Raw genomic sequence first — 23,783 nt, 5'->3', positions numbered from 1 at the left:
GCCTATCACCCACAGGCCAATGGACTGGTCGAGCAATTGCACCACCACCTGAAATCGGCACTTATGGCCCACCTCACCAGCCCTGACTGTGTGGATGAGCTGCCTTGGGTACTCCTGGGCATCCGTTCGACACCCAAAGAAGACCTGTAGGCGTCATCAGCTGAGCTGATCTATGGTGCACTGCTAGCCCTGCCCGGTGAGTTTATCAATGCACCTCATGACCTGCAACAGTCACCGCACGGTTTACTTCCCTGCCTCCCGGCCCAGTTGGACTCCTTCACACCCCCACCACCGCCCAGATATGGCACACGGGCCTCTTACATCCCCAGTGAGCTGTATTCCGCAGAGTATGTTTTTATCAGGCGAGGCCCTTCCACAGCACCCCTTCAAAGACCGTACGAAGGGCCGTACAGAGTCATCCAGTGTTCAGGATCCACCTTCATACTGGACATCGGTGGTAAGAGGGAACTGTTTACTGTGGACAGATTAAAGCCAGCACACCTTGACCCCAACGAGCCAGTGGTCGTGGCTCAACCCAAGAAGCGAGGCCGCCCGGCAAAAAAGGACATTGGCGTCGGTTCTGGGGGGGTGGGGCGGCACACCATTAGGCCGGCGAACCGGCCCTGCAGGTCACGCACACGGCTGGGCAGCTGGGCAAAATGGCGCTGTCGGGGGTTTCTCCCCGACCTCGGCAACAAGCGCAGAAGCCCGCACGGTTCTCAGCCAGGTCCAGGCTGGGAGCATAAGACATTCAGCAACAGAGTAGCCGCCGCTACCCCACATTGATATTATCCTCCAGCATGATAACATAACATAACATAACAATTACAGCACGGAAACAGGCCATTAGGCCCTTCTAGTCCGCACCGAACCAAACCCCCTTTCTAATCCCACCTCCCTGCACAATGCCCATAACCCTCCATCTTCTTCTCATCCATATACCTGTCCAACCTTTTCTTAAATAATACAATTGACTCCGCCGCCACTATTTCTCCCGGAAGATCATTATCTTAGTATAAGATTTAGAGCGGGACCAGGTTGCAGGAGCACTGGATAAAAATGGGAGATTGCTGAAATTAACAAAGAACGTGTAATTCTGGACAATTTTTCCCCCCCCACAATCAGCAACTTAAGACTGAAAGAAGAGCCTTGAATATGAAAAGTATTATGTTCTGCTTTACCTAGGATTGGTTATACTAAACAGAAGAATATTTCACTTTGAACGTAAAAAATTGATCCTGAAAATGAAATAATTTATTATTTAAAGTAAAGGTTACTGAAATTTTGTTTCGTTTTATTTCTGGAAATAATTCATCTTCCATTCATTAAAATTAATAAATGGAAATGTTTTAACTTTGAAATATTTTCAATTTCTGGAAATTTACACTTTCGTTCATTCCTAGTAATTATGACATTTAAAGGAATGAAAACATGACACCCCAAAGCAAACTTTAAAAAGAGAAGCTTGCAAATTTGTTTGTGATTACACCGAATGGATCAGTAGTTCACAAAAGATGAAGTGTGAATGGATTGACAGCATGGCTGTTTTCTTTCAGAAGTAATGATTGACGGAACCCATGACACTGAGTCACTTACCTTAGTTGTAAAGGACATCAGCAGTGAGTTATCCGGAGATAGAAATGGCTAAATACATTGCAAATAATTTGCAATAATACAGTTCACTGATTCATATGGCTTAGTTAATGGTTCATAATTCAGTGAAAAGCAGCTAAGTGCATTCAGACTTCAGGCCCTGTGTATGCTTTGGGACAGTGTTGTTTCATAAAGCTTATACTTTCATAGAAATGTGCCTTGCCTAATATCATCTGATATGTTGATGTCCTGCATATTTTTCAGATTAAGTTTTGAGTGCTATGTTTTTCGTTATATATTTCTACATTCATTATCCTCATGTAGACTCTTCACCAGTTTTGCCATATATGATTATTTTTTAATGATGCCTTTCTTTTCACTTCAGCAGTTTAATAATCTAGCGCCTGGCTTCTTCTCAGGATTCAGCATTCACCTACTCAGCACAGATGAGGACATGTGCTTTAGCTAAAATTTCATTTGCTCCCTTTGGAATGTGTATTCCCAGTGGAGCCACATTTGTCGGCCATGACCATTCATTCTTATTACAGCTCTGAATATATTTATTCAGTGTTATCAATAATCGTAAATAACATGTATTATTTTCTTGTTTTGTTTTGCCAACAGACAAAATTGCTTATGCAGTACATATTAAATGTAGCCAAGTATGATCAGAATTATGACATTAGAGATCGTACAAGATTTATCAAGCAGCTGATAGTTCCAATTGAGAAGAGTGGAGCTTTAAGTAAATATGCCAAGAAAATATTCCTTGTACAAAAGCCTGCACCAGTCCTCGAATCTCCTTTTAAAGGTACGTTTGAGAAAATGTCATCATTGCGTTTCAAACTCTGGGTTGATCCATGGGAATTTATGAATAGAATCACTATCTGAGCTTAAAGGGAAAATATGCCTGTTTGTACTAATTGTGAATGCTATATAATTGAAAACAGTTGATTTTTTAAATTTGATTTCACTTTGGCAGACTATTTGCCTTTCTCTAATATCTAGATGAGCAGAAGACCTATATTCAGTTGCTTCTTTTAGTATTTAGCAGTAGTTACAGTGTCATGTTTACGAGTTATTAGACATTTAGATCAGACAATGCAGTAGTTAATATTAGATGCTTAGCATCTCGTATTCAGAAGATATTTCTCATAAGATTATCATAAAAATTGTAATTTCATTTAATTATAATATGAACAAATTTATTTGTTACTAAAGAAATGATTCTGCCACATGATTTTTTTTGTTGTTAATCCCAAAATTCTTGTATGCAATCATGCAACGTTGCCATCTTAATCTATAGTCCTGACCTCTATAGAAGCCCTCACTGAGGAAAAAAAGCAAAAGTTTATGAAGTCATTGCTTTTCCCTTTGAGGCACGTATTCCTCTGCAGTCTGAAAGAACTGTTTTAAATTATGCAATGAAGCCTGATAATCACTGAAGAGCTCATTTGTCCTTTTGGTTATTTGATAGCTGAAGCAGAAAGCTATTGCTGTATTGTGAATTTGGTGTCTGCAATCCAAGCAAAATAATACTACAATAAAACCTCTGGTATCCAGCACATATGCAGATTGGTAGCTGCTAGATATGTGTATTTGTCATTTGCTTGAGATTGCATGTTGCGTGATTTGCAGACTGACCACTAGGGGATGCCAATTTTAAACTTGTATTTTTTACCTATTTATTTTCCAAGATTTTTGGGGGGATTTTTACTGTATTAGGATGACAGTAAAAGATCAAAACCGAGAAACCTGCATCCAGGGGTTTCTGTTATTTTATACTTTACCCCCCCTCTACAGAGAGTCACAGGTAATTTTTTATTCAGTTAATTATAATTTTTGTGATCCATTCCCTGCCATGTTTTCATCTTTTCCCCTTCTCAGAAAATGCCAGAGCTTGACCCTCCAGCATCAAGGACCATTTCCTCCCTGAAGTTATCAGTTGATCAAAGATGATGTCAATGCTCCATGCCCACAGTTTGACTTTGTAACACAATGCCCTGCACTCTTTGACTTACTATGACATTAGATGCTACACTTTCTTTATTATTATTATTATTACTGCACTTAAGTATGAATAGACTTCCCTGGGCATCATACAGAACAAAGCTTTTCAATGAAAACATTTCAATTTAGAAAAAAAAGTTGATGCCAACACAATTTTATGGCAGGGAATACATATGGCAATGGGCAGTATTACCACATTGGTATTAATTTGAAAGTGTGAAGAAACTAAGATAGTTGTTAAAAATGTTTTCAGGAAGAACAACATGACATTAACAAAAGATTCCCGTGTTTCTACAGAAAAGACAAATTCCTTTCCATTGATTTTATAAAACAAAATTTCTAATGCAAAGAAATATTGACTCAAATTATTTATTTAATCTTTCTTCCATGCACTTTAAAATTTTACTTATTTAACAGCTGTTTCGAGTTGAGGTTAATGTCCCCATACCTTTCACATTCAACCTGCAGTGAGCTAATTGCCACAGCTTTATTAATATTGTATGGGTTTATTGTAACTTGTTTATTTGTTAAACCATGTAACCCAGGGGTGGCCAACCTTTTACATTTCATGTGTCAATTTTTTTTTCACGCACAAATTCAAATGCACCATACAACTCTTGTTCCCCATTCAATTCTTGTAATATATGTTAATAATTTTACATGAAGTATTGATTTAATATAAAAGCAAGATAAACATTACTTACCTTAATGAAACTTTTGAGTCAGCTTTGATTTCGCCAAGCTTTCACTGTTTGGAGTTAAATTAGTTACTGAGCGCAGCAGAGATTTCTTCAAATTTGTATCAGTCGATTGCAACCGTGTTTTGTTTTTAATCATTTTCATGGCTGGAAATACTTGTTCACATCTGTATGTCACTCTCAAATGACAGATATAACTCTGGGCAAATTTTCTTAGTTATGAAAAATAGTTCACAGGGTAATAATAGCCAGAAATTAATCATGTCAGAAACATTTGGGACTGAGGGAAGCTCATCAAATTTCATGTTCAGTAATGAATTTCATTTGTATGTTACTAGGCATCTTCATGAATGCACAAGCCAGCTTCCTAAGGCAGGTCATATCTACAAGAGTACCACGGGTTTGAGTATAAAAGGGGCTCCTGTTACTCTTGGTATATAATGCAGTAGAGGACCACCTAAAAAGATTTCAAGCAAAATTGTAGTCCCACTGGCTTTACCTATCGTTGAGTGTGATCCATCAGTACAAACACTGATGAGTTTACTAGAATCTTGTTATAAATTTTCTAGGTATGATTTTACTTTGTCAAATATGTCTGATCCTCTTGTTTTTCCATGAAGCAACTCAAGACTGACATGTTCTTCAAAGTTGCTAAAATTATCATCAATTCCTCTTATAAAAATGCTTAGCTGGGTGATCTCACATATGTCAATTGATTCATCCAAAGCGAAAGAAAAGAAAGTACAAGCATTGACAAAGTCTTTCAGTTGCTCAGATACATTATGAGGGAGTTCTTTGGTGCGTCTCATAACTGTTTGCTTTGACAGAGCAATTTTGTCTATTTTCCTTTTGATATTTTTTTATCACCAAGCCATCTTGCAAATATTTGGAGACAAGGCTTAACAATTTCTTCTCCAACAGAGAAAGACTTCTATTTTTTAGCCAACTCTAAAGGAATTTCATAGGACACTTCTGTTATCGCCAAACTTTCACAACTTCTTTTAACAAATATATTTTGTCGTCTTTTGATTTCTTCCTTTTTCTTAATCACATATTCTTTCAATAACTCAGACCCAAGCACTAGCTTCAGTTTTCCTTCTATTTCAGTCTGATGTTGTGTTTTATATTGTCTGTTAAGATCATGTCCTCTATTACGAGAGAGAGTTTTCACAAACAATGCACAATGGTTTTTCTGCTGGACTCGCTATAAATAAGAATTAATATATAAGAATTAATTTTCTCACTGTTCATTGAATTCACGCTTACTATCACTTTCTGCTTTTTGTTTTGCTCATTTTCCTTAGCACAGTGATGGGTAAGTGAATGTAAAAACAGACTTAATTTTTGAAAAAGTACAAAACTGCAAGTGTTCAAAAAGGACAAACAGCACAACTCGGTGGCATACAAGTGTCAATTGTAAACTGCCTGGTGCCTCAGAATCAAACAAGTATTAAATTGTATTGAACAGTTATGCAGCGACTGCAGAACAAAAGTCTTGTTTGACTCACTGAACATTTTTTAAAATTGAAAACAGATTAACGTGAAATAAGATAGCATTCACTAAAAGATGTGCATGAAATAATAAAATCGCTAAGTTTTAGATTTATTCTCGGTAAAACCCATATCTAGCTCCAAGCTACTTGAATTCCTGTTATAGATTTTTCTTCTACAAATCGGTTTTTGGTTAATACCTTTTGCATGAGTAGGCTTACTTTTTTATTATTATCTCTGGGATGCAATGTGCCACTTCTAATCATCCTATGCGCCACTTTTGGCGCATGCACCATAGGTTGGCTGTCCCTGATGTAACCCATTTATTTCTCACTTTTATAAATGTTGTATAACTTTAAATTATGGTCTTTACTTACCCTTGTCAGTCTGACCATTGCATCATTCTACTCCTTTTGTAAACTGTGTGGATAAACCTGGCTCAGCATGTTGGTTTTCTGAAGATTTGATTTTTTTTGGCATCTGCTCCAAATTCACGTCTAGATTTGACTCAAACACCAGTATTACATACACGCGTTGCTGGCCTAAAGAACTAGATAACATCCCAACTGATGGACTGAAGACCTGTGCTTCAAGACAATCTGTACTATTAGGCAACATATGCCAACACAGTTACAATGCTGTCATCTGCTGGACAATATAGAAAATTGTTCAGTTATGTCCTGTTCACAAAGAGCAGGACAGATCCAATCCAGAAAGTTACTGCCCTATCAGACCCCTTTCATTCAACAGCAAAGGGATAGGTTTCTTCAACAGTACAATCAAGCAGCATTTCCTCACTAATATCCTGCTTACTGATTCATCGGGACGACCTTGCTCCAGAGTATATAGGGTGGTGCAGTTAGCGCTACCCTGTTACAGAACCAGCTCCTGGGGTTCGAATCCCACACTGTCTGCAAGAGTTTGTACATTCTTCCCGTGGGTTTCTCCAGGTGCTCGGGTTTCCTTCCATTGTTCAAAACGTACTGGGGATTGTAGGTCAATTGGGTGTAATCAGGCAGCACAGGCTGTTACTATGCTGTATAATCTAAATGAAGTATCATGATCTTGCTCTAAACAGCTGAATTCCAGGGGTGGTGTGAGAGGGTGCCTTCTTGACATTAGGATAGTAATTATCCTGAGTATTGAAGGCATGGAGTCTGGTGTCAAGGGGGAAGATTGTAGGGATTGCAGTCATACGTTGCACCAGGAAAGATGGTAGTGCTTGTTGGAGCTCAATCATCCCACCCCACTGCTCGAAATCCTGAGGGCAATGACCTTGGCCAATGTGCAGCTACCTCATTAATGACCTTCCTTCCATCATAAGGACCAAAGCTGGAATATTTGCCTAATGATTGCAAAATATTCAATACCATTGGCAACTTGTTAACAAATTAAGCAGCCCCTATCTGTATGTTGCAATGGCAAGTAACCTTTTCTCTAACAAAGGTACCTTCTGACTCACACAATGGGATATTCTCCATTTGCCTGAATACGTCCAATGCCAACCATTCTAAAGAAATTTGATCCAGGACAAAGAAATCACCAGATGCATTCATATATCCATGTCTGGGGCACAGTATCTGCAATGTGTATCGTCTACAAACTGCACTGCATAGAAGGTGGCGACAGCACCTACCAAAATGGCCCTCTTTCACGAAGAAGGATTTGGGCAGAAGAGGATCATCAGCACTTCTCCTTCAACTTGTCCTTCATCCTGTCATTCTTGTTTGTTGCTGGGTTTAAATCCTGGAATTTTCTACCCAACTTTACGGTGGGTTGTAAGACTGCAGCAGTTTAAAAAAGGTCTCATCGGTTCTTTCTTGAAGGCATTATGGTATGAGAATTAAATGCTGGCTTTGCAACTCATGCCAAGGTCCTGGAAAATGAATGAAAAGGGAAAAAGATGCTGTTACAACGGAGAAATGTTGAAAAAGCTTATAATTTGATAGAGGTTTTATGCTCCAAAAGTATTCCCTTTTTATCCACATCTCCCTCATGTTTATCTTACAGCTACTTAATTTTATTCAAGCTGATTGTTTCAAAACCTTGAGTAGCAAGTTGCATGTAAGCAAATTCTCAATTAAGCAAATCTTTTAAGGGTTTCCTATTGAATTTCTTAATGTTTATTCCTCCTATTTCTGGCCTCCTATGCAAGTGACAGTAGGCATTATGACTTCTATTTCCTTTCTGTGGCCAGTGAATGTCCATGCAGTTTACTTGTGATTTAAGGCATTCTTAGGAACAAAGTGTGTATAGTGGTTGTTAGTTCATTATGCTAAATTGTAAATAAAAACGCAAATGTTATGAACTGAAGGCACATGAATAAGTAGGATGCATTATGTTTCTCATGTTCCCAAAGTAAGAATTAAGTTATATAAAAGTTTTTTTATTTTGTTTTGATCTGGGGCTAGCTTGCAAATAGAGCAGTTGAATGTGCTCAGGAATTCAATGCTCAGATAAGAGAGTGTACTCTTTTTGAAGGAATTTGACTCAATTAATGAAGGGGAAACCTAGAGGGCCAACTGTTTCTCCAAAAATTTTTATTCTGATCTCGTAACCCAAATTTTCCCAGATGTTTAGAATACCTTTGGAATACCTCCATGCTAGATTATCTGAATTACTACTCACAATGCAATTGAATTTGTGTAAATTTGTTCCTTACTATCTTTTTTCACAAGCATGCAATCCCCATATTTCCTAAAGAATGACAGAATTAACCCAAATCAACTTTGAATTGTCCTATATCAACGAATTAATCATTATTTTGTTTCTGTAGGATGTGATAGCAGATGCTTCCATTCACCTTGAACAATTCTGTGCAAAATCTTTTTTTTTCCTTCAAGTGCATTTTCATTTAATTGTCTCCCTAAGTGTTCTCTGTGTTTGTGTCACTTCAATAAGATTTTGGGACTGTCTCTGTAGTATGCTAAAGTCATCTTTATTTTTGTATTTACTCTGGCTTTTAATTTTGTTTTTTTTTATATATTATTGTACAACTAAATTGCTGATGTATTATAGTTAACTTTCAAGTTTAAAAGGAAACTGAAAAGTAGTTTAGTTGGCAGCAAAATGGTATTAAAATTCTGAGTGAGTTTTGTAGCAAGACATGTAGCGGATTGTTTAACTGTGCTGTCATTCTTAATATTCACAGTAAAGTAATTTTTAGAGGAGCTGCATTTCACAGCAACACCTCCAAACACGCTGAATGATTAGCTTTTTTATTGACCATTATAGGTGAGATTATTGTAATCTATGGTCTGAAATCAGTTTTCTGACCTATGAGGAATCATTTTTCCTTTTTATTTATACTATGACATTTGAGATAATGCAGTACCAATTATCACAAGTGCTGATTGAGGCTCTGACATGAAGCTTGTATTATTATTTTTCTTTTTTTTTCTTGTTCAACAGATAGAGATCGTTTCCAGCTGAGCACATTATCACACTCACTGAATACTAAAGCAAATGGGTACCTGGAGCTTCCAGATTGGCCAAAGACGGCCCCTGACCCTTCTGTCCGAAATGTGGAAGTCATTCAGCCAGTATGAAATTTTTGTTTTACTGATTGTTAATGTCCTGGGTAGATTAAATGAAGGAAAGTGCAGTGTAAAAGCACATTTTAACAGTTACTTGAGGTAGAAGTTTACTAATCCAGCCTGTGAAAAAAGTAATTATGACATCTTTTAACATTTTTAATTTATGTAACTTTAACAGAGTACTGTGTATTTTTGATATTTTGTCATTTTTACTTTATTTTAATTTTTTCTTAATTTGTCATAGAGATTACTAATGATTATCAGAAATTTCTGTGCTGTGATTAGAAATGTTCCTTCCTAATACACTACTTTCTCCTCTCAGTCTTCACTAACATTTTGCAGGAAACAATCAGTACCAAGGAAGAATATTGACAAGCTATTTGTCTCCTGACCTCCATCTGCATCCATTTGTCGTTTTTGCCATTGCTCCTTTCCACTCAGTTTTTCTTTAACTAATTCCCATTCATTTTAATTGCTTTTAGAAGACTTTTCTTGAAACACTGATGAATCAGAACAATTTTTATGTTCATACACAGATTAAGGAAGTGGTAACACCTGTACATAAACTAAAAGCAAAGAAAGACACTTCAGGAGCCAAGTTTTACTCTGATTCTGAGGAGGAGGAGGAGGAGGAGGAGGAAGAATCCAGCGAAAGTGAGTCATTACTTTACCAAATGCATGTTATTTGATGTTTACTATGTGCCTGATGTCTTATTTATGAAATGTGACCTTCATTGTCCCAAAGTTGAGAAAATCCCTTTGAAAATGTTTTCATTGAAGTTTCCAATTTTGTTTTAGAAATCTAAGCAGATCACTTATTATGTCCAAATATCAACAGGAAAACTTTAATAATATCTTTCTAATGGTGTTTAGGAGCAGATCCAAACATCATATAACAAATATGTAAGAGAAAATGTTCAAAGAAAGAATCATGAGGATGTAACAGTGCAGACCTTTAACCAATATTTATAGTTTCAAATTGACCTAAACTCTGATCTATTCCTTATTGCCACTATGAGATCATGGATTTTGTTTCTATAACATATTTTGTCTCAGCTATTCCACACAAGTTTTCAAAAGCAAACAATTTTATACAAAAGATCCTATTACAAATTTGCTGCCAATGTCAGTATTTTTAATCTTCATTTGTATTTATGTTTGGGTAATTTTGAAATATCTGAGCAATTAATGAATTGTAAATAACCATCTTAGTTGACCTTGGATAATTTAAGAAATAATTTAGACCATTGGTGAATGATCTGAATATGAAATGGCAGAAATAGAACCATCGTAATTCTCTTATTCATCCTCCAGGCAGTACCTCTAGTAATGGCAGTGAAACTGACAGCAAGAGTGAAGATGGTAATTCAAGTTCATCTGAAGATTCAAGTGACAGTGAATCAGAAAAAGAGAAAACAAATGAAGAAAGGTAAAATGCAGCACCCCATATTGTTCTAATTTTGCAGAATATGGCCTGCTCTTGAAACAGGGTAAATTCAGAATGAATCAATGCGCATTTTACTACACTGAGCAAGTGGTAAATCAATGAAGCAGCTTCCTGAGGAAGATTATGATGGCAGAAATATAGATTTACAATATAAGACTTGAAAATAATATGTTGGGATGCAAGTTATGAATAATTTTAGATGTTATAATAAGAATGAGTTCATTGTGATATTGTACAATGTACATATGCACCAAAATTCTTTCTTGCTGCAGCTGAACAGATACTTCATCAAGAAAAAATCTACAGTAGTTTACAATAAAAATGGATCATAAATAATAAAAGATGATAATATTCACAGTTATCATCTGATAAAACCAAAATGACAATTTGGGACTCCGCACATCTGCAACTTGAAATTATTTTCAGTAATTTTCATGATGGTTAGGTTTAAACCCTTGTTAGCCATGCCATTATTGTTACCGTTGAGATAGCTAAATGAGACAAAGGATGGTTTATTTTGTCAAGCACTTTGTACATACAACAAAGCTTTTCAGACAATAGTTGCAAAAGTACTCTCAATAAATGTCTGCTCATTCCCACAATGTTAGTCTGTTATGGTGGACAAAACAATGGACATCTTCACAACTTGAATAAGTAGTACTTTGAAATTTTGGTAAAAGGGAATTGAAATTCCAAATCCAGATTGTGACAATGAGCAAACCTATTTTTCCATCAATGTGCCAACCTGATTGGCACGTCCAGGGATATTTACCTCTCTTTGCAGAATATTATTATTATAATAATGCACATAAGAATGCAAGGCTAATTAGACTGGTATCATCAACAGCTTCTCCAGAGGAGGGGAAAAGTAGCCTTAAATCAGTGATCAGTTCCTTAAAACAAATGGAAGGCAGCATATTTAAGTGCAAGGCAATTTGGCTGCCTCTAAAACTAAAATTTGTGCTATTGATTTAATCGTGTAATAAGCATAGTTTTGTTTTTTTTCTCTTGATTGAAGGCATTTATTATGACAGTTTCTGATATTAAGAAGTACATATGTACTACTAATTTTAAAATCCTGAACCTTGCTTGACAGGCGGCATTCTTGATGATTGCCCTTTCATTCATTGATTGCTGTTGATGTACTGCCTTGATTTTTTTGTAACTGACAGCACTGATTGGGGTATAGCATGCACTCTGCTCCATCTATTATAGACAGTAATTAAGGCAGCTTGCCCTGCCACCTCGTAACAAATATAACATAATGCCCTAATTATATCTTTATTAATTTAAGTCAGGTCTTAATGATTTTAAGAATGATTTATATTGTTTTACTTGTATGAAACAAATGATATCTCTGGTTTAAATTAATTTTGGCTTTTCATTTCTGTAAAGTTTTTTTAAAAATTGGTAACCAATAAAGTATATTGTTGAAAAGTATCTGTAACGTGATCAGATCAATTCATCAGCAAGAAATGTCCAATTTTTCTATGGTTGAATTCTGCACTTAAAAAGTTGGTCCATCTTTTGAATTTGGGGTTTCCATATTCGCCTCCATCTAAATTTAGTAGGAATCACTGTGGATTGTGTGCATTTTCATTTTGGTTTGATTTGCCATGTAAGTGCTTGTACTTCCTTGAAGTCTGCTTGACGCAATGATAATGCTGCCCTGTTTCCCGCATACCCATTAAAGTCCCTCTAACTCAGTACTAAATAGTGTAGCCATATGATTGACAATTGAGAAAAGGTGGCGCTTCGTCATTCACACATCCTATAGTCTCAGAATGAAGTAACTAACATGGCTTATAGAGATACGGGTATACCCCGCTTTACAAAACTAGAGCATTCCTGTGAAACCTTTCGTAAGACAAAATGGTGCAAAGTGAAGACCAATTCACTACTATTGAAGGCTATTTTCGTAAAAGCGGAATCTCATTCAATTCTTTCATAAAAGTGAACACAGGTTTCTTCATAAAAGCAAATTTTCATAAAGTGAGTATTTGTAAAACTGGATATACTTGTACTCCAATTATTATTGTATTGCTCTTTTCAGTAGCCTTTAACATTCTACACTTTAATTACTCTTCAACATGTAATTTTTTACAAAATCACAGTTCTCTATTTAAGGAATATTTCCTAATTTCCCCTTACTACTACTTTCATCTCATACTTAATGTGACAATATTATTTGCAATAATAAATAGCAGTGCATCACTCTTGTCCCTCTCAAAACCATTCATAATCTTGGAAGTTGTTAATATATTGCTGTCTAATGTCTGGGGCTCTTATGAGCAAATATTATCTTCTTGTGAAAGTATTTAAATGTTAAAAATGTATTATTCTGAGCAGCAAATTATGTTTCCTGAAAATGTTTAATCATGCAAATGCTTTGAGGAAAAGTTTATTTGCTTTAAATTTTCTGCACCTTAACAAAGTTTTATGTTCCAGAAATTATTTATTTTAAAACGCCTAAATCTTTTAACCCACCAGTTGAAATGCTGATTATGGAAGGATACAAGACAAAATTCATTGTTTTTTTCCATTGTTTTCATCTTCAGTGAAATTAGTGATACAGAAGAAAGCAAGACCAAATCCAAAAAGATACAATCTGAAACTACCAGTGAGTCAGAGGAGAGTTCATCTGCAGATAGTTCCAAATCTGAGACTGACTCTGAAGTAGACAGCACAGTGAAACAAAAGGTAGCTTATCCATTTGTTCATTGAGTACATAGAGATAACTTTTCATGTTTCGGACAGAATCATTTTTTTTTTGTTGCTTGGTGGAGGTAATTGTTACCAATGTAGGATTTATTTTTATTTAATTGACAATGAAGAAATGGCAATAAATTGCTATGTCAAAATAGTGGGCAGTTTGGAAGAGAACTTGTAGGTAATGCGCCTGGCTTTCTTGTCCTTGGTGGTGTGTATTTGAGAGGTACTGGCAAAGTAACAAGGTGAGTACCTGTCTTATATTATGTTGATCATGTATGCAACAGTGTTGAGGAGCAAGTGATGGAGGAAACAAATGTTCTGTGTGTTGAGTGAGGACCAATAAAGTAGGTTGCTAACTCTTGGATGGTGTTGAACTTCCCAGTTGTTGATAGAGTTGTAGTCGACCAGGTAAGTGAGAGTAATTCTCATATTGTTGACTTATTTCTTATAAATGGTGGCTAGGCTTTTAATGTGTTGAGAGGTGAGCCATTACTGCAGGATATCAGGCCTTTAACCTGATCTGTGAGCTATGTCATTTATTTGTCTGGTGCAGTTAAGTTTATTGTCAGTGGCAATTCACATGATGTTAATGGTGGAGGACTCATGGATGGATATAAGCAGAACGTTTGTCATTAAGACTACATTTACATCATATCTTTAACATCAAAGAAAAAGAGTTATGGATTATTTTTGCCTTACATTTGTGCTACAAGCATTGTCTAAATTTGTTGAATTGCCAATTTGACAGCCTGTCTTAATAAAGAAAACCCTTTATTTTGAGATATTAATCTAGAAGGGGTGGCCAACCTTTCAATTTTTAATTTAGACATACAGCATGGTAACAGGCCATTTCGAGTTCGTTCCGGGGGTGTAGGTTAATTGGGTGGCACAGACTCATGGGTCGAAATGACCCGTTACCATGCTCTATGTCCAAATTAAAAATTAAAAGGTTGGCTATCCCTGATGCTTCAGAGCCAATATTAAATGTGCACGTGAAGTTAAATATCAATACAGAGTAATCTACAAGATTTCACCTATTTGCTGGAAAACTTGAAGGTTGGAATTGTGTATTGTGTATTTTTTTGTTGTTATTTTTTATCTTGAGCAATTATATGGAATTTTGCAAATTGGCAGAGGGTAAATAACAGTTGAAAAGTAAATGTAGGGAAAATGGGTTCTGATTCATGGGGTAATAGGACAGATTTTATTTGAGAGAGCAGGGATCCAGTGTTCCGATAAATTGCATCACTTGGATTTATTGATAGGGCTTTAAACTAATATTTGGGAGGGGGTGCTCTTTTAAGAGATGGAAGTTTAATAAATCAAAAAGAAATGAGAGGGCAGTGGCACAGAGAAGTTAAGGGATGAATGAAAATCAAAGCTGACAGGAAGGGTAGAAAATATAAGCCGAAGTGTGCAGCAGAAATTGGAACCGGAGTAAGTAACAATTGTAAAAAGTCAAAGCTTTAAGGCTCTTTATCCGAATGCACACAGCATCTGTAACAAGATAGATGAGTTGACAGCACAAATAGAAATAAATGAGTTTCATTTAACAGCTATTACAGTGATGTGGTTGCTGGGTGACTCAGATTAGGAACTCCATATTCCACATATTGTTTTTCCAAAAGAATAGGGAAAAAGAAAAAGGAGGTAAGTTGTTAATCAAGGATAGTATTTGTGCCATGCTGATTAGTAATGTGGATGAGTTGATCATGAAGTGGAATTAGTTTAGGAAAAGATCTGGAATAGTAGGGGAGAGAAGATGATGGATTGATGATGGGCCCTCAAGCTGTTGCTTCATGATCGGCCAAAGAATAAGTCGGGTAATATAAAGGCCTGTTGGAAAGAAACTTCAATTATAATGAGTGATTTTATTCTGCAAACTAATTGGATAAATTACCTGACAGGGCTCCCATGGAAGAAGAATTTTGTGATGTGTATTGGGGAATGTTTCTTAGAGCGTTATGTTACAGAATCTACCCAGGGATAGACTTAGTCATGTGTAATGAGGTAGGATTAATAAGAGATCTTGTAGTTAAGTATCCTCAAAGGAATAGTGGTCCAAACACAGTGAAATTCTAGATGCGTTCTGAAGGAGAACGCCTCAGGTACAAACTGGTGTATTTAACTTTAATAAGGGCAGTTTCAAAGTGTTATATGGATTAGCTGAAGGAAAGGTCACAAGTTGAACAGTGGAAGCTATTTAAGAAAATATTTCATAAAACTCAGCAGATATTTGAGAAAGATGGATCAATCATAGTAGCAAAGAGGTTGAGAAAAATATGAAATCGAGAATTAATGTAAAAATTTTAATTAAATAAAGTACCAAATGCTTTAGGTAGAACAGAGGACTGGGAATTTTTCAGGAACCAGCAGTGGCTGATTAAAAAGCTAATGAGGATGAAAACTGATTATGTATAAAGTGGCCAGTAATATTAAAACAAACTACAAGAGCTTCTCTGAATCTCAAAAAAGGAAGAGACTAGCTAAGTGTGGAACCTGCTGAAGAGTGAAGCTGGGGAATTAATAATGGGAAACAAGGAAAGGGTAAATAATATAAAGCAATATTTTGCAAAGGTTTTCATGTGGGAAGTCACAGCCAAAGGATAACAGATGGGCTATTTTCAAAAAGAAGGGGAGAATGTGTAATGGTCAAGAAGGACAAAGAATTAGAAAAGCAAATAATGCTGAAGGCTGAGAAGTTGCCAAGATTAAATGCTGAGTTTCCCCAGTACTTTTGAGTAATGAATGCTGTACCTCTATGGATTTTAAAGGAAGTGGTTGCAGAGATCATAAAGTTATTGTCTGAGGTTTTTTTCCCAAAAGTCTGAGTCCTTATACTGTGCCGGCAGATTGAAAACCATGAATGTGATGCCTGTATCACAAGAGAGGAAGACAAAAAATTGGAAACTTTGGGCAGTTTGCTTAACTTCTGTGTTGGCAAAATGCTGAAGTCTACAATCAAGGAAGAAATTGCTAATCACCGTGAGATGCTGAATGAAATTCAACCAAGTCAGCTCAGTTTGTTAAAATGCAAATCATGTTTGATAAATTTCTGAGAGTCCTTTGAAGACATGATATGCATAATCAATGGAGGAGAGCCTGTAGATGGAGTAAATTTAGATTTATGAAGCCATTCAATAAGTTCTGACATAAAAGGCTAGTGCACATGATGAGAGCTGAAAGCATGAGGAAATGTGTTAACGCTAATTGAAAACAGGGTCAGAGTAAAGAGGTCTTTTTTCAGAAAGACCTGGCTGATGGCATTCCTCAATAATTAATTTTTTGTCCCTCACTGGCTTGAAGGAAGAGGAAGTATAAGATGTCCAAGTTTGTCGATGGCAGGGAAATAGTTGAGAGGGGTAATTGGAATCTGCAATAGAATGCAGCCACATGGAGTGGGTAGGCAAAAACGTGGCAAATGGAGTTTTGTGAAATTTCAAGTCATTCACTTGGGTAGGAGGAATCAAAATGCAGAGAGAGACTGGAAATGAGTGGAGTACAGAAGGACCCTAGTTTACTTGTGAATGAAACGCTGCAAGTTAAGATGCAGGTACAGCAAGTAATTAAAAAGGCAAATCGCTTATTGGCTTTTTCAACTCAGGTGTTGTATTTCAAAATATTTGTTATAATTGTACAGGAAATTGGTAAGACTGCAGCTTGAGTACTGAATACAATACTGTATTGATCCTGTTATTTAAGAGAAAAAAACTGGCAATAAAGGTAATGCAGAGATGTTAATTAGGCTAATTTCTGCAATGAGAGTATTGCCGTAGACCATTTTCTCTAGAGTTTTAGAAGAATGAAGAATGATTATATTGAACCATGTTAATCCTATTGGGGTATGACTGCAGATGTTGATATAGTTCCAGTCATTGAAGAGTCCAAAATGATGGAACTGAAGTGTGAGGTACATCTTGTCAAAATGGGTGATGAGTCTCTGGAATTCTCTATCCTATATAATGGTGGAAGTGAGATCTTCTAATATCTTTTGGAGCTATTTTAAGGGGAAAAGATACATTTTTGGAATGGTTAGCTCAGTGGTAAGCGCAATGCTGTTACAATGCCAACAATTGAGACCAGGGTTCGAATCCTACGCTGTCTGTAAGTAGTTTGTATATTCTCCCCATGTCTGCATGGGCTTTCCCCAGGGACTCCAGCTTCCTTCCACCCTTCAGAACCTACCGGAGATAGAAGGCCAATGGGGTGTAAATGGGCAGCACAGGCTTGTGGGCCGAAAGGGCCTGTTACTGTGCTGTATGTCTCTAAATTTAAGAATTTAAGAACATGGTAGAATTGAAGACTACAGTAATTCTATGATAATCTGTTATCCCATGTTCAGAAATCCTGACATTTAGGCATGCATTTCACATCTGATTCCTGTTCCCACTACATGCTTTGGTGCCATGTTCTCATGCTCTCGCTACAGGTGCTGGTGCTGTGTTCCCACTCTCTCTCTACACATACTGGTGTTGCATTTCCACACTCTCTCTGCATGCACTGGTGACGTGGTCCCATTCTCTAAACATGCTAGTGATGTGTTTCCATGCTCTATCAATACACGTTAGTGCTGTGTTCCCATTCTCTCTACACATGCTAGTGGTATGTTTCCATGCTCTATCTATACACGTTAGTGCTGTGTTCCCATTTCTCTCTACACATGCTAGTGGTGTGTTTCCATGCTCTATCTATACACGTTAGTGCTGTGTTCCCATTCTCTCTACACATGCTAGTGGTGTGTTTCCATGCTCTATCTATACACATTAGTGCTGTGTTCCCATTCTCTCTACACATGCTAGTGGTGTGTTTCCATGCTCTATCTATACACGTTAGTGCTGTGTTCCCATTCTCTCTACACATGCTAGTGGTGTGTTTCCATGCTCTATCTATACACAGTGCTGTGTTCCCACTCTATACACATTCTGGTGTTGTGTTTCCACACTCCCTCTGCATGCACTGGTGACATCATCCCACTCACTCTACACATGCTAGTGGTGTGTTTCCACGCTCTCTCTAAACACGTTAGTGCCTTGTTCCCACTCTTTCTCCACATGCTGGTGCTGTGTTTCCACACTCCCTCTGCATGCACTGGTGACATCATCCCACTCACTCTACACATGCTAGTGGTGTGTTTCCACGCTCTCTCTAAACACGTTAGTGCCATGTTCCCACGCTCTCTCTGTACATGCGCTGATGACGTGTTCCCAAGCTTTCTCTACACACACTGGTACTGGGTTCCCATGCTCTCTCCACACATGCTGATGCCATGTTCCCACACTCTCTCAATATGTGCTGGTGCCATGTTCCCACTCTCTCTACACATGCTGGTGCTGTGTTCCCACGCTCTCTTCACATGCTGGTGCCATGTTCCCATGCTCCTTCACGTGTGCTGGTGCCATGTTCCCCCACTCCTCTAGGCACGTGTGTGCTCCTGCACTCTTCCTAAACTAGTCCTCCATTCCTGCACTCCCTCCACACATGCTGGTGCCCTGTTCTTGCGCTCCCTCTACACGCAGTAGTGCTACATTCCCATGCTTGCTCTAAGTACACCTGGTTCATTGGAGAATTCATTTTACTTGTGTGTGACATTTATTTTAAAAAGTTGAAATTAATGTACTGTACAAATATTCAGTTATTCTGAAAATCTTCCCATCTGACACCATCTAAATTGTGAAGGTGCTGTATTATCAGCATTTTACTGTCAGTGTATTTGACACAGAAGAAGAATTGAGGCCTGGGGCAGATCAGCCATTTTCGTGTTGAATGGGAGGGAAGACGTGAGAGCTCTCATGGCCTATTCTTACCCTTACCTAGGTATATTATTGTGTAATTCTTTTTAGCCTCGTGTTGACCATTCAGTAAGGAAAAATTATATAAGAAAATTTAGTTTAAATAAGGAAATGTCAGAATCTGTCAATAAAAGTTTACTGCTTATACAAGTTCATATTTAGTGACACATGAGCAGAGGTACAGAGAAAAAGTTAGTTTATGAGCAGTACAATTGGTCAACCCATGCATGGTGCAGCAGTAAAAATACAGTACAGAGTGTTGAGTAACTGAAAGCGGACTGACACTAGCATTGTTACTTCATTCGTGTGGGGAATGTTCAGGGTTTGACGCAAGGAGAGAAACTGTCTTTGAATCTAGTTGTGTGTGATCTCATGCTCATGAACATTCTTCCCAATTGGAGGTAGGTGAAGAAAGAATGGCTGGGATGGGATGAGTCTTATAATCTGTTGGCTGTTTTCCAAGGCAGCAAGAAGTGTAGATCGAGTCATTGGAGTGGAGCCTTCACCACTCTGCTGTTCCTTAAGATCTTTGGTGGATTAGTTTTCCTGTATCACACATTGTTACATCCTGAGTAAAAAATTAGAATAATATTTCTGTAGAAGTTGTTAGAGATGCAGGTGTCATGGCAAATATTCTTAGGCTTCTGGGAAGTAAAGACACTTGTGTACTTTATTGGCCATTGCATCAACAAAAAAACATTGGTGGACCAGGTCAAATCACTGGAAATATTTACTCAAAACTTAAAGCTGTCTACGATCACCAGCTCAGTGCAGTTGATGTGGACGAGGGAATAATCTCCATTCTGTTCCCAGAGTCTATGGCCAGCTCCTTCATCTTGCTAACATTGAGGGAGAGGATGGTGTCCTGGTACCAAGCCATTGCTCTCTTTATCTCCCTTCTATATTCCAAGTTATCATTGTTTGGGATCCAGCCTTCGATGGGGGTGTCATCCATGAAGTTATGGATGAAATTGGATTGTTGTTTGACCACCCAGTCATGGCAGGGGGTGGGTTACAGAGAGTATAGAAGAGGGGCGAGTACACAGACGTGCAGGCCATCAGTATTGAAGATGATTGTGGAGAAGACACTATCATCAATTCTCACTGATTGCTGCTTGCAAGCCAAGAAGTAACGGATCCTGTTGCAGAAGGGGTTGCTGAGTCCAAGGTCATGGAGATTAGGGATGAGTTTATTTAGCACTATTGTGATGGAGGAGGAGTTGGAGTCTAAGAATAGTTATCTGAGAGGTGTCATACAATCTAGCAAGGTTAACAGTTTCAAAGCTCAATCATGAATATCAAAGAATTTACAGGAATGAATATTGTGTATGAATAAGTGGTGTGGTAATCTTGTTGAAAAATTAAAATTATTGCTGCTCTATGGCTTTTGAATATACTGAATGACAAATGAAATAAAAAAAAACAAATGGACCAACAATCAAATGCATAATTCAGGTAAATATGGAATCAATGAAGATTGTATGATCATACAAAGGAAAATAATCTAGCACAAGGTGCTGAAAAAAAATCTGATCCATATTTTAAAATATAAAACAAGCCAATTGTCTTTCTTTCTGCCCAATCTCTTTATAAGTGTGAACAAAGTGGTATCAGTGGGAGACCTGTCAATGCATTTGGTTTGTCACTGATTGTGTATAAATGTGGGCAGAGTGAGAAATAAAATTTGCACAGTAAAATACAATTTCATTTGCCTTCTCAGCAGCTCCATTGCTCGTGCTGTGGTGTGAAATTTTCATTTTACACAGTTTGCAAGCAGAGGCTATGAATTATGCATTGAGCTTGAGAAATCCTCAGTCTCCTGCTTTGTGCCTCAAATCCATTTATCTGGATTCCATCTCTATTGCGAGGATGAATCTCTGAGTCAAGAATATTTGATCGGATATGGTTTTAACTTTGTTATTTGTTTGGTATTAAGCCTTTTCTGTGACAGTTACTTTGTCTGTCTATCACAAGAAAATCTAGGTAGCTGGTGACTGACTGGATTGTCATAATTTTTTCTTTTTTAATAGAATTTTTATGATCAAAACTCATGGAAATAGTTACATCTGACATTTTAGACAAATGCATTGGAGAAATAAAAACCTTAAATAAATCCACAGGTTGAAGGTAGCACTCTCTTGGTATGAAGTACAGTATTTCTTTTTTTTTAAAATTGGGACTTTTTTGTAAAACTACACATCCATTTCTTTATGCAGAACAGATTAATTTCCATTATATGAAAGGAATTGTTATAAATTCATTTATAGTGATAGATTATGCATAGTTCACAATTTGAACCCTTTGCCATACTGGAATGTAGATAAAGAACCAGACTTTTCAACCTGTTGCATCTGTTTTGTCGTGTACCTCCCAAAATATTGTCACCCCTGTGTCATGAGCCAGCCGTCAAGCTTTTTACAGCTTAATGAGAGTTGATTGTTTTGATGGGACATATGTCAGAAAGGCCATGGGCTTCCATGCAGAAGTTGCCTGTGGGAAATCTGCACAAGTTTTGTGAGGTTAGTGGGTAGGTGAATAACGGACATATGTGAAATACTGAGCCATTATCTGTTTGTGATCGTTTGGTCCCCAAAACTAAATAATGGTCCTGCTGCAGCCAGCACATATAAACTATCAGCAATACTTCCTGATTGTTGAATAAAAGCCAAGATTCCTGTTGTGCATTACATCTTGTTTTTGTGCCATTTTATATTTTTATCGTACAAATGTATTTACAGCAGAAATTTGTTTTGAATTGAAAATGAAGGATGCTTAGTCAAGATGTGGAAATATCAAATTGGTTGTGATGTGATGGCCATATAAAATGACAAAGTATTTTTTATATACAGTATTCTAAAAAGGATCAGAGTCCTGTAGTGACCAACTGATGGAACTTGCAATATTGAAAACTAGTAATTTAAGTACATTGAATATCAAAATATCCCAGCTGATTTGCTGAATTCCGATTTTAATCTTGTATTATCAGATCAGAACTTGTTAAAAATCAGTTTAATTGTACACCACATGTTTAATGTTTTGCGTAAAACAATAAACAAGATTGTTTGAATCAGCTGATTGCATCTTATTGTGACACAAATCCCTTTTGTTTGAATTTGTGTTGGGTCGAAGCAACATTTAGCATGTCATCAAAAGATTTAATTGCTTGAGTCCCACATTCCTGCTTCCTACCGAATGGAAGAATTTGTACAATCCCAGAACTGGGTATCAAATAGTCTTTTTTTTCTCTGTGGTTGGATAGATGTTTCTCTATTGAGCATTTTATAATTTATTTTAAGAAACTTGTGTTTACAAAAGGACTGCAGAGAAAGGTGATGCTTATATTAGCTAAATATTCTTAGTGGTACGATCTCCTTCCCAAGATCGTATTATATGGCGAGCTCTCCACTGGCCACCGTGACAGAGGTGCACCAAAGAAAAGGTACAAGGACTGCCTAAAGAAATCTCTTGGTGCCTGCCACATTGACCACCACCAGTGGGCTGATAACGCCTCAAACCGTGCATCTTGGCGCCTCACAGTTTGGCGGGCAGCAGCCTCCTTTGAAGAAGACCGCAGAGCCCACCTCACTGACAAAAGGCAAAGGAGGAAAAACCCAACACCCAACCCCAACCAACCAATTTTCCCTTGCAACCGCTGCAATCGTGTCTGCCTGTCCCGCATCGGACTGGTCAGCCACAAACGAGCCTGCAGCTGACGTGGACTTTTTACCCCCTCCATAAATCTTCGTCCGCGAAGCCAAGCCAAAGAAGAAGAAAGAAGATTCTTAGTGGTCATTCATCACGTACAAATTTGGTGATTTTTTTTATATAAGGTTCAGATCTTAGGATGTGGCAACCCATATAGTGTCACTTTTTATTTGTAAGCAGGCACATTTGGAATACTGTGATCTGGGTTTGTCACCCTGATTTCTTTCCCCTCCACATAATCACTAATTAATTGACTTTTTGTGTTTTGTCAGTTTATGAAGGGTACCTGTTTGGCCTTAGCTGAAACACCTGAGAAAATACCACTAATCTAGATAATAATAAAAATACTGATCTGTAGCATCTCCTTGTTAAATCAGTGGCATAACAGATTGTTGTCTTTTAATTTTTTTATTAAAAGATGAGAAATGCTCAGCATTTCAGTGGAGGATTTTTCAGGACCACTTAAACAGGGTTCTGAATAGGATTGTCCATCTGAGACAAGGGAAGGGTAGTACAGTAAACAAACCATGATTAACAAGAGAGGTGCCACAGTAAGTCGAGAGGAAGAAGGAAGCATACATAGATTTAGGAAACAAAAATCGAGCAACGCTCATGGGGCTTGTAAAGTATCCAGGAGGAAATATGAAGAGACTCGGGAGAGTCTCTCAGGGGACATGAGAAGACATTGGCAAGAAAAATTGAGGAAACCCCCAAAACCCATATGGACCTGAACAGCAGGAGGATGACTAGAATGAGGGTAGGACTGCTCAGAGGTAAAGGGAGGATCATGTGTCTGGAGGCA

General features: G+C 37.4%; 1 protein-coding gene across 3 annotated transcripts in view; it reads left to right on the top strand.

Moving 5' to 3' along the window:
• ap3b1a (adaptor related protein complex 3 subunit beta 1a) overlaps window positions 1–23,783 on the top strand; it is a 380,897-nt gene that overhangs the window by 221,079 nt on the left and 136,035 nt on the right. For all 3 annotated transcript variants that reach the window (XM_069938172.1, XM_069938181.1, XM_069938185.1), the window contains exons 16-20: window positions 2,218–2,404; window positions 9,204–9,334; window positions 9,865–9,982; window positions 10,643–10,757; window positions 13,334–13,475. In XM_069938172.1, the coding sequence (XP_069794273.1) occupies window positions 2,218–2,404; window positions 9,204–9,334; window positions 9,865–9,982; window positions 10,643–10,757; window positions 13,334–13,475 (693 nt within the window). The remainder of the gene's footprint in view (window positions 1–2,217; window positions 2,405–9,203; window positions 9,335–9,864; window positions 9,983–10,642; window positions 10,758–13,333; window positions 13,476–23,783) is intronic.

This window comes from Narcine bancroftii, chromosome 1 (assembly GCF_036971445.1).
Source record: "Narcine bancroftii isolate sNarBan1 chromosome 1, sNarBan1.hap1, whole genome shotgun sequence".
Taxonomy (NCBI): Eukaryota; Metazoa; Chordata; class Chondrichthyes; order Torpediniformes; family Narcinidae; genus Narcine; species Narcine bancroftii.
The sequence above is the reverse complement of the archived record's forward strand: the minus strand, read 5'-3'. Positions and strand labels throughout refer to the sequence as shown.